We start from the raw sequence: 14,561 nt of genomic DNA, 5'->3' as shown, positions 1-14,561 counted from the left end.
TCGCACGCCAAGCAAGGCAGGCAATCGCACGGCAAGGCATTAGCATGCCCACTATGTCTTGGCGTGCGATCACTTTGTGAATGCAGACGCCCACCGGCCATTCATAAAACGTCCACTTGCGCACGTCATCTCCTGGAAGTGCTTGAAACCATCGGTACATCGAGCACCATCAGATGCGACCACAGCGCTTGAGGTTGACTATACCCTGCCACAGCACTGTGAGCACTTCAGAGTGAAATTCAACCAGGTGACGTGTACTATGACGCTGCCTGTTAATTATGCTCGCCTCTGAAATGGCGCTGAAACACTCAGGCACATGGTATATATACACATCTCTAGTCATCTGGCACAGTGCACCCATGGTATATATACATCTCTAGTCATCTGGCACAGTGCACCCATGGTATATATACATCTCTAGTCATCTGACACAGTGCCTCCATGGTATATATACATCTCTAGTCATCTGGCACAGTGCACCCATGGTATATATACATCTCTAGTCATCTGACACAGTGCACCCATGGTATATATACACCTCTAGTCATCTGACACAGAGCACCCATGGTATATATACACCTCTAGTCATCTGACACAGTGCACCCATGGTATATATACATCTCTAGTCATCTGACACAGTGCCCCCATGGTATATATACACCTCTAGTCATCTGACACAGAGCACCCATGGTATATATACACCTCTAGTCATCTGACACAGTGCACCCATGGTATATATACATCTCTAGTCATCTGACACAGAGCACCCATGGTATATATACATCTCTAGTCATCTGACACAGTGCACCCATGGTATATATACATCTCTAGTCATCTGACAAGGTATAGTTCCCTAGTGTTCATTCTAGCTCTGGCACGAGGCAGGGCGCAGGAGCTAGAGAGGGCACGATCTTGCGTGTGCGCGACCGAGAAGGGGGCGTGGTCATTGAAAAGGGGGCGTGTCTATAAGACGCGTCCCCTTTTCGTCACTCTTGGGGGCGTGCCCGGCACTTACGGACACGCCGGGCAGCCCCCAAGCCCTGCAGACAGTGAGAGTAGATGCCGGGCGCTTGCGCCCGGTGTCTATTCTCCGGCGGTGACCGGGTCACCGTACATTTCTTCACCCGCGGGACACTGCGACCCGCGGGTGAAGACGGCTCCCGCAGGCTGTTAGGGCAGGGCGCTTTTTGCCTTCCAGAAGGAGGGCAGGACGCTGCGCCCCGCTAAAACAGCCTAGCGGGAACGCTAGTTCCCCCATGGTATATATACATCTCTAGTCATCTGACACAGTGCCCCCATTGTATATATACACCTCTAGTCATCTGACACAGTGCACCCATGGTATATATACATCTCTAGTCATCTGACACAGTGCCCCCATGGTATATATACATCTCTAGTCATCTGACAAGATATAGTGCCCCCATGGTATATATACACCTCTAGTCATCTGACACAGTACCCCCATAATATATATACATCTCTAGTCATCCGACACAGTGCACCCATGGCATATATAGACCTCTAGTCATCTGACAGTGCCCCCATGGTATATATACATCTCTAGTCTGACACAGTGTAACCATTGTATAACCATCTCTAGTCTGACACAGTGTAACCATGGTATAACCAGCTCTAGTCTGACACAGTGTAACCATGGTATAACCATCTCTAGTCTGACACAGTGCCCCCATGGTATATATACATCACTAGTCATCTGACACAGTGCACCCATGGTATATATACATCACTAGTCATCTGACAAGGTATAGTGCCCCCATGGTATATATACATCTCTAGTCATCTGACACAGTGCACCCATGGTATATATACATCTCTAGTTATCTGACACAGTGCACCCATGGTATATATACACCTCTAGTCATCTGACACAGAGCACCCATGGTATATATACATCTCTAGTCATCTGACAAGGTATAGTTCCCCCATGGTATATATACATCTCTAGTCATCTGACACAGTGCCCCCATGCTATATATACATCTCTAGTCATCTGACACAGTGCCCCCATGGTATATATACATCTCTAGTTATCTGACACAGTGTAACCATGGTATAACCATCTCTAGTCTGACACAGTGTAACCATGGTATAACCATCTCTAGTCTGACACAGTGTAACCATGGTATAACCACCTCTAGTCTGACACAGTGTAACCATGGTATAACCACCTCTAGTCTAACACAGTGTAACCATGGTATAACCATCTCTAGTCGGACACAGTGTAACCATGGTATAAAAGTCATCTGACACAGTGTAACCATGGTATACCCATCTCTAATATGACATAGTATAAGAATGGTATAACCAGCTCTAGTCTGACACAGTGTAACATGGTATAACCATCTCTAGTCTGACACAGTGTAACATGGTATAACCATCTATAGTAAAATAACAACTATAGTATAACCATCTCTATTCTAAAAGTAGAACTATATTTCACATAATACATTTTTGTATATTGTCTGATACAAAGTTCCAGAGTGATAAACACCATCAGAATAGTAACTTAATTTTTGTAGTATAATCTATAATAAACGTTTTCCCACTAAATCCATTGCTGTCCGGGTGATTTCTTTTGTTACAGCAAATAACACTCATTGTAGGATACAGATGTACAGTGTACAGACATCCTCACATAAAGGGAACTGTAAGTAACTAATTGAGCCTGGAATCTTTCAATGCATCTGAACTATTTTTGGGCTTTCGGACACAATACAGCTATCGCTGGTCTAACACAAATCTAAAGTGTGAAATAATGAGAACAGCCGAACTCTGGATAGGTCTTTTTTTTTTGTAACATATAACCTATTTAGAAGCATTGCTCATTCTGTACAGAAAGCCTACTTTCACATATTTTAATTGACACGATTGGGAGCTATCTGCTACTTGGCTAAAGAGAAACAAAATGTTAACCATGTACTTAGCTAAATTGTTTTGTCTCTTGAAACATATTGCAAAAGTTTCTGGTCTCTAGGACTCAATCTCATTACAATGCCGGAGTACAGTGTGGTTAGAATGCAGTCAGACCACATCAGCCGAACATTCAGCGCACTAAAAGAATAGCAGCCATTGGCATCAAAGCTAGATGCTCTCTTCCACTTATATACTATCATTCGGTAATATCCACCACACTATGGAGACAGCATGAAGCATTTCCAGTACCCTGGATATAACTGTGAGATGTGCTGGCATCAGGGTTAATTGCCCTGACACATGTGCCTACCCTCAGTCCATATGGACAATAGTGAAACCACAATACAACACAGCAAATGTCAATGTACACACACACACACACACAATGTACCTCTGTACCACTGTGCTGTACTCCATCTACTTGGCAATTATGGACGTTCAGGTGAGATCTCTAGCGCTGCAGCACCCAGCTAACGGTTCCTGTAGGGCCTCACACCCACTGGTATTGCATTTGTGTTAAGAAAAACACAAGAAAAAACAGGATCGCAGGCTCCTCTGCATGCATCTGTTACAAATGTATATTAGATCATGCAGGTCACATAAGCTCCCGCAATGTATTTACATGTTAAAAATGCAAGGCAATGAAATGCGATTTTCTTGGAAAACACATGCAAGCAAAGCCTATTTAAAAGTTCCTGTTATAGAGTATACGAATGCTAGTAAAAATGCCATGGATACAGGAATGCTTTGTCTCAGTGAAAAGCACGTACTTAATGACAGTGGGTACAATATAGATGTTTGTGGTATCTCTCACTGAAATCTGTTACATAATATATACACACACCAATGTACACAAATACACCTGGAAGCTGGAGACAAGTCACTACTACATCCGCTATTATTATTATAAGCAACAGGTCGCACCTGTGACGTGAAGCCAAACACAAATCTCTACAAAGTACCTGAGTAACTGTTACCTGGGATCCATAGAGCAAGCGGAAACACAATGATTTCTCTACAAATTACCCATGATCCTACCTCTCCTGCTAAATGTTCCTCTTTCAGACATTCTAAACACATTATATGTCGCTCAGACCTTCCTGAAAATTATTTTGTGGATAGGTGTCCCTGAGGTTTAATGCACCAGATGTACAGTATGCAGGGCACCACAGCTGAAAACTAATAGTGTACTTTCCATTCAGGATAATGGTATTGGGCTCTGCAGCTTAATAAAAAACAAAACAAAAAAAACAGTCTCATTCAGCATACTGGCAACCGTGTTCTCGATGCACCTCATCATGCAGAACTAGAATTTTTTTTTTACCCCACTGTCAAGGTGAAGCCCATTTTTACACTCTGTGCTGTCCGTGGACAGGATGCTCTTCATTTATAACTTGTCTATGCAGAAACGATTGAAACAATCCCGTGGAACCCACTAGGTTAAAAGGAGACCTTAGCAGTGTTTCCCAACTCGAGTCCTCAGGCACCTCTAACAGTGCATGGTTGCCAGAATTTCTTGTTGGTGCACATGTGTACTCATTACTGGATGACACAATTTAAAAGATTCACAGGTGGCGCTAATTATTTCACTAGTTATACTGAGGTGACCTATAAAACATGCACTGTTAAGGCCCCCATACATCAGCAATTGATTGCAGGAAACGTGCAATTTGAAATCGATTGTGAATAAAAATCTTTCCCATTTTCAATCGATTGTGGCAATTCTGAATCGATTGAAAAAGGGAAAGATTTTTATACAGAATCGATTGCAAATTGCACGATTGCTGCACTCAATTGCTGATATATGGGGGCCTCTAGAGGTCCCAGAGCACTGGAGATGGGAGACACTAAACACTCTGCTGTGAAGCAGTGGCAGACTGACTTACTATATAAGCAAACCATTCTCTTGCAGCGCACTGTACAAGTAGGTAACAGCTGGATACATGTGCTAGGATTTGCTGATGAAGGTAACACATCTAAGAAGGTAGGGGGTAAACATGAATGGAAGAATCTCTTACAGCAAACAATCTCAACACGTTGGCCACCATGATGGAGACCGAACTAGCGGAGGCCCCGATAACTCCGACAACCTTCTCTGGGCGACTGATAATAGCCGGCTCTCCATTGGAACAGCGAATGTCTGAGGTGTCCTTCTGAATGAGTGCCTGAACAAACGTCAGGGACTGTTCTAGAGCATAGGTGTCCCGAGAGCATGTGTCTAAAATACGCGCCCCAAGTGTCAGGTTGGGAAGAAGCTCGGGATCCCCATTAATTTGATCCAGCGCATACAGCATAGCCTCCATTCGATGTACTCCAGCTTCCTTCTTTACTTCTCCGCAAGGAATCCCTGCCGGACCTTTAGCGTGAACCGGGAACAGCCCTCCCAAAGTAATGTCCCCATCTATCTTAATAGAGTGAGGCTGAGTATTCTGCTGGGCCTCAACTCCACTCTGCAAGATGAGGAAAAAGAAAAAGGCTCTGGGTGATGGCGGAGGTCCCATATCTTTGCGAGATCCCCTCGAAGGAGGACTGAAGATCTTGTAGACTCTGTCATTCAGGCTGTATCCAGTAACATATGAATGGGAGCTTTCTGTGGAAAGATAACAGGGAAATGGGGCACTGAGAAGGTTTCATGCAGTTCTAAAGCAATGCCTTTATCACAGACTATACATTTCACACAGTAGGAACATACAATGATGCCTGGGGGGTGTCAGAACGACGTGTATAAAGGTACGTTGACACTGGACAGGGAAATGGATAGAGACAGAAAAAGAGACAGACAGAAAGAGAGCAAATACAGGAAAATTAATGCAACCAAACCTTCACAGGATACAGAAAGGGGGCAGAGAGAGGCGTGCAGGCAGCTCACAGCCCTGCCAGTGACAGTCTGCCCCAGGCCATCTCTGCTTCTATTCTTTAAATACTATTTATAACTAAGAGAAGAAGCACAGAAAACACACACTGCATGGCTCTGCACGCTGCTCTCTGACTCATCTATGTTCTAGTAAAACCACAAAATTGTACATCCTCTGATCTATGTGAAACAACCCAAATACAGCCCCTATAAATAATACCAATGAGATACAAGATGTATATATAGCCCACAATAAATATAGAATTGTCATACACCACACATAAAGTCATACTAAATACACCAATGCGACACAACACATATATAAAGCTGATAAATAAACCAGGCACATATAGTCCAGGATAAATACATCAATGTGACACAGGACACACACAGCCCCAGCTATGTATACACCAATGTGACACAGGACACACTCAGCCCCAGCTATGTACACACCAATGTGACACAGGACACACTCAGCCCCAGCTATGTATACACCAATGTGACACAGGACACACTCAGCCCCAGCTATGTACACACCAATGTGACACAGGACACACTCAGCCCCAGCTATGTACACACCAATGTGACACAGGACACACTCAGCCCCAGCTATGTATACACCAATGTGACACAGGACACACTCAGCCCCAGCTATGTATACACCAATGTGACACAGGACACACTCAGCCACAGCTATGTACACACCAATGTGACACAGGTCATATACAGCCCCAGACATATATATATACACACCAATGTGACACAGGTCATAAACAGTCATATATATATATATATATATATATATATATATATATACCAATGTGACACAGGACATATACAGCCCCAGATATACAGTCAGGTGCATATATATATATATATATATATATATAGGGACATTGACAGAATTTTCATATTTTGGCCTCTATTCACCACCACAATGGCTTTGAAATGAAACAAACAAGATCTGCTTTACCTGCAGACTTTCAGATTTCATTTGAGGGTACGGTAATTACATCCAAATCAGGTGAACGGTGTAGGAATTACAATGGTTTCTATATGTGCCTCCCACTTTTTAAGGGGCCAAAAGTAATGGGACTATCAACTCAAAAGCTATTTCATGGACAGGTGTGGGCTATTCCCTCGTTATTTCATTATCAAATAACTAGGTAAAAGGTCTGGAGTTGATTCTAGGTGTGACATTTGCATTTGGAATCAGTTGCTGTCGACTCTCAATATGAGACCCAAAGAGCTGTCACTATCAGAGAAGCAAGCCATCATTAGGCTGAAAAATCAAAACAAACCCATCAGAGAGATAGCAAAAACATTAGGTGTGGCCAAATCAACTATTTGGAACATTCTTAAAAAGAAAGAACACACCGGAGAGCTCAGCAACACAAAAGACCCGGAAGACCACGGAAAACAACTGTGGTGGATGACAGAAGAATTATTTCCCTGGTGAAGAAAACCCCTTCACAACAGTTGGCCAAATCAAAAACACTCTCCAGGAGGTAGGTGTATATGTGTCAAAGTCAACAATCAAGAGAAGACTTCACAAGAGTGAATATAGAGGGTTCACCACAAGATGTAAACCATTGGTAAGCCTCAAAAACAGGAAGACCAGATTACAGTTTGCCAAACAACATCTAAAAAAAGCCATTACAGTTCTGGAACAACATCCTATGGACAGATGAGACAAAAGATCAACTTGTACCAGAGTGATGGGAAGAGAAGAGTATGGAGAAGGAAAGGAACTGCTCATGATCCAAAACATACCACCTCATCAGTGAAGCATAGTGGTGGTAGTGTCATGGCGTGGGCATCTATGGCTGCCAATGGAACTGGCTCCCTTGTATTTATTGATGATGTGACTGCTGACAAAAGCAGCAGAATGAATTCTGAAGTGTTTCGGGCAATATTATATGCTCATATTCAGTCAAATGCTTCAGAACTCATTGGACGGCGCTTCACAGTGCAGATGGACAATGACCCGAAGCATACTGCAAAAGCAACCAAAGAGTTTTTTAAGGCTAAAAAGTGGAATGTTATGCAATGGCCAAGTCAATCCCCTGACCTGAATCCGATTGAGCATGCATTTCACTTGATGAAGACAAAACTGAAGCGAAAATGCCCCAAGAACAAGCAGGAACTGAAGACATTTGCAGTAGAGGCCTGGCAGAGCATCACCAGGGATGAAACCCAGCGTCTGGTGATGTCTATGAGTTCCAGACTTCAGGTTGTAATTGCCTGCAAAGGATTTGCAACAAAGTATTAAAAAGTGAAAGTTAGATTTAGGATTGTTTAGTTTGTCCCATTACTTTTGGCCCCTTAAAAAAGTGGGAGGCACATATAGAAACGGTTGTAATTCCTACACCGTTCACCTGATTTGGATGTAATTACCCTCATATTAAATCTGAAAGTCTGCAGTTAAAGCACATCTTGTTTGTTTCATTTCAAAGCCATTGTGGTGGTGAATAGAGGCCAAAATATGAAAATTCTGTCAATGTCCCAATATTTATGCACCTGACTGTATATACACCAATGTGACACAGGACATATACAGCCCCAGATATATATATACACCAATGTGACACAGGTCATATACAGCCCCAGATATATATACACCAATGTGACACAGGTCATATACAGACACAGACATATATATCTAGCACTATGTCCAATCAGGACAAAATCCAGCACACCATTAATAGAAAAATGTTATGTTGTAGAACATAACCATCAGGGTAAAAAACAAGCCATAGTAAAGTTGGAATACTTAGCACATAAATATCAGTAAATAGCCTTCAAGGGGCCCGGGGAGCCATGCTCTGAACCCGGCAGGTTCCAACAGCTGTTTCGGGTTGCCTTCCTCAGAGAACCACGAGATATATATAATACACCAATGTGACACAGGCCATATACAGCCCCAGATTTTATATATATATATATATATATATATATATATATATATACACACACACACACACCAATGTGGCACAGGACATACACAGCCCCAGATATACATACACCAATGTGACACAGGACATATATGAGTAACTGTTTACAGTGCATAGCATAACATAACAGGTTGAGTCTCCCATATCCAAAATGCTTGGGACCATGGGTATTTTGGATAACGGAATATTCCGTATTTTGGAATAATTGCATATCATAATGAAATATCTTGGGAATGGGACCCCAATATACACACAGAATGCATTTATGTGTTATATACACCTTATACACACAGCCTGCAGCTCATTTTATACAATATTTTCAATAATTTTGTGGCTGAAGCAAAGTTTGTGTACAGAAATTAAATGAATTTATGTTTCATATACACCTTATACACACAGCTTGAAGGTAATTTTATACAATATTTTTTAATAATTTGTGCCTTATACAAAGTTTGTGTACATAGAACCATCAAAAATCAAAGGTTTCATTATCTCAGTCATGCCAAAAAAAAAAAAAAAATCTGTATTTCGGAATATTCGGATATGTGAGACTCAACCTGTACACACACAATGGGGACAGATATTTTGGGGGCTCAACCACCATTCTATTAGCTAAGTAGGTCATTTTAGAAATGAAACGCAAAAGAAGAACAATTGTCAAACCCTACAGAAATATAATACTTGTGAGATAAATATATTTGCAGGGATACTTGGAGCCTGCAGAAACAGCGCTATTTCCATATGGCTTTAGCTTTAATAGACTCCTAAGACCATCAAGTGGTTAGCATACAGTATATAACACATTCCCCAAGTTAGGCCCGTATTCAATTAGTTTCGCACCCGCGATACTTTTTCGCATGCCGGACTTTTTGTATACATTGCGTATTTTAGCCGCGGAAACGTATCGTGTGCGTCCCCGCTATTCGCCATATTCAATTCCAAAACACGCAAAAACGCAACTCGGCGAATGCAAACCAGGCAAAAAGTCCTATCAGAATTGGCGAAATCAGCCTGACACCCCCTAAAAGATGAACTAACATTGGCGATCAATGTACATGCCCCCGAATAGCCCTAATAAAGCTATTTGGGGTACTTAAGGTGTGTCAATTTCTTCTTATTAGCGTCTTTGCACAAGAGGTGAAGAATAGCATTAAGCAGTTTTTTTAGGTGAAAATAAGTCGTCCTGCCAAATTTGGGGTACTTGAAAATGGGTGCAAGCATGGTTTAAAGTCGCTAAAGTAAAGTTTTAAAAAAAATTTAAAAACCACACCTGAAGCAAGCACCTGCAATCCCAAAAACACCTCGCCCCTACTTGCACCCCCCCCCCCCCCAAAAAGTCTATTTCGCTAGTTTTTAAGTGTGTACCCTCACTTTGCACTTTTTTGCCCACATTTTCAAAGTGGTGTTTTGGGGTGTTCCTCACTTTTTTTTTAGTTTTTTTTTTTTTTTTTACGCAGTTATCCATAGGGGGGCTGTCCCAAGGGTGCTGAGTGGATCCCCACCTTTGCACCCCAAAAAGCGATTTTGCACTTTTTTATCCACCTATTCAGAGGCGAATCTTTTTCGCCTATAATACTGCATTGCCTTTTCACGTATGCGAAAAGCGGATTGAATTGAATACGGCGAAAAGTCGCAATCGGCAATACTTTTTTGCGGATCTCGGCTTTTCTAATTGAATACAGGCTTTAGTGTACAATAAAGAGATCATTCTCTCTTGACCAACAAATATACGTCCAATGCTCAGATTGCTAGTTTACATTACAAAACTTACTCTCTGGTAGCTAGTATACAAAACAGAGGCCATTCTCTAATGACTAGTGAATTGTAAATACCTGAATACCTTAATAGAATGGGGTATCTATTGAACAATTTAGACCTAAGTGTTTGTTTTTTTAGATGCTCTTTTCCACCCTAAAGCCGCGTATGCACTTGCCGTAAACAGAGCGTTCAATCGCTCATTAATGCTGCATAAATTGGGCAGTATAATATCGCAAACGACCAGCGATGCGACCTCCCGCTGGTCGTTTTCGACATCAATCATCGCCTGAACATGACGTGACGGAAATGACAGATTGGCCATGTTCAGGGGATGAGGCAGGGTGCGTGCACTGACCGACATATCGTTCAGTGTGGGCACCTACAGGATGAAGAACGACTAAACTATTACGATGTCGTAATTGTTCTAACGTTCTTCAGTCGGCAAGTGGATACGCGGCTTAGGACCTAAGATATTCAGCGTAGAATAACTCCCCAATAGCGTTGGTAAGAATCGTTGGTGTGGCAGAATACTAGTCCAGGAACTTAAATCTAAAACAGCCATCTTCTCTACCCAAAAGGGTAGTTGAAATAAAGATACACAAAAGGACTAGGGGGGTGAGGACATTCGGGATGATATTGCATAGTAAAACTACTGGCTCACTGGTTGCAGTGGTTGGATAGTCAGCTTTAGCATGTGGAAGATATGACAATGGGCTTGCTCCCCTGGCACGCCATCCATTCTCCCTAACCAGGTGTTATGCATGGGTTACCAAATTGCGTTGTATCTATCAGCACACAATCTGGCAAAGCAATATCTTCATTTAGGGACTTCCCAGCCCCCCAAGTTATAAAGTTGAGGAGCTGTTGATTTTCCATGATGGCTTCTAAGTGCTGGCTTTTTCCCCCCAGATGCCCGGCACAGGTATGTAGGAAATGTCCCTTCTCTCACAGTACAAAGTCCTAAATTCTACATACAGACGTTTTCCTCAAGTTTTAGTCAAGAATCAACCCAGCTGCATGGCTTCCTCAGGTGGTAAGATGGTGGAAGCTTTATATACATGAGAAACATGCATCCTCTCTCGGACGCATTTGATAATTAAACAGAGAAGACGCCTGGTGCCCTTCATGGTGCAAGAATCTGGTTAAATTACTTTAACTAAATGTGAAAGGCCTATTCTGCATTCATGGTGGAAAGCCTCATCATTTCATTTAGATGTTCCACCTTTGTTTTCAGCATGGTACCACCCTCGGCACAGAGGATCCTCATACACTAATGTCCTGAGAGCTGTGTTATGGTTTTCCAGCTAAAAAAATATCTCCACTTGAGGGTTTCCCTGCAGCAAAGACCAGAGAAAAGCGATACAGGGCAGCTCATTAGGATAAGGACTGGGCTTCAAGTTTGAAACATGTGTAAACACATCCGTATACCGGAGAACGTTCCAGGCGTGGAAGGATCACACACTTTGTAGGGTACGCGACATACCAGGAGAAGGACGGGGTTCCAGTTGAAGCCCATAAAACTGTAGGGCTGATTCTGTTAGATCCAAAGTGGCTGTAATTGCGGGTAGTAGTGGATGGTGGATTTACTACCTTATGCTAATGCCAGTTTCCATAGCGCTAGTTTGAGGTTCCGTGCAGCTTCATGCGGGAAGTCGCTCCGTCCACTGTTTTTTTTAGCCCCAGCCGCAACTGTAATCATCAGTAGCGGCACGTGCACCAGCCCCATGATAGGTGAAAGAGATCCGTCAGTAACAGATTCCACTTATCTGTACGCATGACTCGGAAAAGCGAAGACCTCTAGCTACACGCCCACAACCACTCCCACAAGACTAAACAGCTCTGTATGATTGCATTGTTCCCAACCCCAAAATGACCATTTAATAGAAAGGCTGTGCCAGCAAGGATCTGTCCGACTCAAAATAGAATGGAGAGAACGCGTAAATTCGCATCTGTGCCTGCGCTGTATGTTATAACTCACCATTTATATCCCTGCATAGAGATCAGTCTGAATCAGCCCCAGAGAGCGCAGGATAGCATTATGGACTTGCTTCACGAGGACGACAATGGCAAAGCCTCATGAGGCTGGAAATTTGGTTCATAAGGACTTGAAGTTATTGTAATTACCTTTTATTTAAAGGGTGCCACAAGGTGCAGTAATAGAACGATTACATAAATACATGGGATAATCATAAACACAATGACAAAACAAAAACCAGTGCGGGCGTAAGGGGGAGTAGAGGGTAGGGTAAAAACTCACTAGGGCTTGTAGATGCAATGATGAGTCGGAAGGGGGGCAGAGTATGGCGCGAACAACACTATATTAGCCAGTACCCAGTAAATGGGAAATCCAGTCTCCGTGCTGGCCTGATTTTAATGTTATGAATCACTCTCGCATAGAGCTCCAGTAAAGCACTGGATACCACTGGGAAGGTTGCTGGCGAATGGTTTTGAGTTTCCAGAAGTCTGATTGCAGATTGATGCCAAATCTAATGACTTAGCAGCAGTCGGAAATAGAGGGAGGAGGAAAGCAGAAATTATGTGGCCATACACTGCGACATATCTCAGAGAGTATGGCCACGATATCAGCTGGAGGGTGAGGCTGTCACATGAAATGTCTGTCCGTCTGACAGGCATCGTATCTGACAGTGTATGCCCAGCATAAGAGAGGGCACCTAATACTAGAGGAAGGTACAGAAAGAGCTATTGGGTAGGGTGAGGATACGTTACGATGGCCGAGGGTCGAGTGTAAGGAAAGAGGATTAGGGTAAGCAGAGTGTAAGGATCTATACTACACATAGGTCTGCGATCTGGAAAGAGTAAGGAAAGGGACATAATTTGAGAATAAAAATAAATGGGCCTGGGATGAGAAGAGGGTAAGGAGTGTGTAAGGAAGAGACTGTGCAGTAAAATGACAAAAAACAGGGTAAATAAACCTATGAAAGATTATAAAGAAAAGATACATGAAAGCATTTGCTCGTACATCTTCCTTGGTAAGAGTTGTCAGTTTCAGTCAGTTATATTATTGTGACATGTGACCACAAAACTCAAAAACAAATAGGGCACGGCCAGATATGGGTAGACCACAGGGTAGGGTGCGGGGGGCCCATTCCATTAATCATTCCTTAAAACGGGTGAAGCGATTATTTTTCACCTACTTTTGAAGGAATAAAGTAATGGACCCATTCATTAAGTCAGTATCACTGATGTCTCCTACTTTCATTACACAATCAATGCGGTCCGCTGTCCCATATTGTAATATAGGGACCCTCATTCATCAAACTCCGAGAAGTGAACGTTCTCAGAGTTCGACTGTGGTAACCTACGTCATCTTCAGATGGCGTTGGCTCCCGGAGCCACACTCCTTCCGGTTTGAAGTAGGTCCAGGTTGCGAAGAGGGATCTCTCCGCCCCCTCCAGCAGTGCGCATGCATGTACTCAGTTCTCGCATGTGCAGTGACACCAATTAGCTGTGGAATTAGGTAGGGATTACGGGGACAACTGTTTTTCAGAGCAGCCGTATCCGCATCGGAACTCGCGGCAACACGAATACATAACTTACGTGGGAGCGTAAGGGGCATATTATATTTACCCAATGATGCTTACAAATCTTCATGCATGTATTAGTGTCATATGCCATTTAAAAAAATATTCGTCTTGAAAGATCCACACAAAAATAATTCTCCCTAAAAACCTACAGCACACCCTCCAGGATTGGAAAGCTAAAATGACAATTGTAAGGATCGATTATAAACAGGAGAAAAAAAAAATGTGGATGTACAACATATTTTTTATGCACTAAAGTTGCATAAACAGGAGCAAGCCCTCATTTTCCTTTCCGTCATTGGTATGCAATCGGGAAGCCGGCTGACATTGTACCGACAGCCAGCTTTCCGACTGTCATATCCCGGCGAGGGTGAAATGACGGGCGTCTAGATTTTACCGGCGCCTGGCTTCCTGATCGAAGGGACGCCGGGCGCCGCGAGCGGACAGCCGCACGGAGGGGCGGGTGGGGGGAGGAGAGGGTTAGGTTTAGTGCTCCCGGGGGGGGCTTAGGGTTAG

The 14,561-nt window shown here is 43.0% G+C and overlaps 1 protein-coding gene across 2 annotated transcripts in view; it reads right to left on the bottom strand.

Moving 5' to 3' along the window:
- The window catches only part of LOC148542371 (metabotropic glutamate receptor 6-like), a 41,073-nt gene that overhangs the window by 16,394 nt on the left and 10,118 nt on the right, over positions 1-14,561 (bottom strand). The window contains exon 3 of one of the 2 annotated variants that reach the window (XM_088470512.1): positions 4,956-5,527. In XM_088470512.1, the coding sequence (XP_088326638.1) occupies positions 4,956-5,438 (483 nt within the window). In that variant the 5' untranslated portion in view covers positions 5,439-5,527. Of the gene's footprint in view, positions 1-3,336; positions 3,423-4,955; positions 5,528-14,561 lie in introns of those variants that run through there. The other variant, XM_088470513.1, reaches the window with a different exon arrangement.

The sequence above is a fragment of the Taudactylus pleione genome, unplaced genomic scaffold (assembly GCF_031769625.1).
Source record: "Taudactylus pleione unplaced genomic scaffold, aTauple2 ptg000013l, whole genome shotgun sequence".
Taxonomy (NCBI): domain Eukaryota; kingdom Metazoa; phylum Chordata; class Amphibia; order Anura; family Myobatrachidae; genus Taudactylus; species Taudactylus pleione.
The sequence above is the reverse complement of the archived record's forward strand: the minus strand, read 5'-3'. Positions and strand labels throughout refer to the sequence as shown.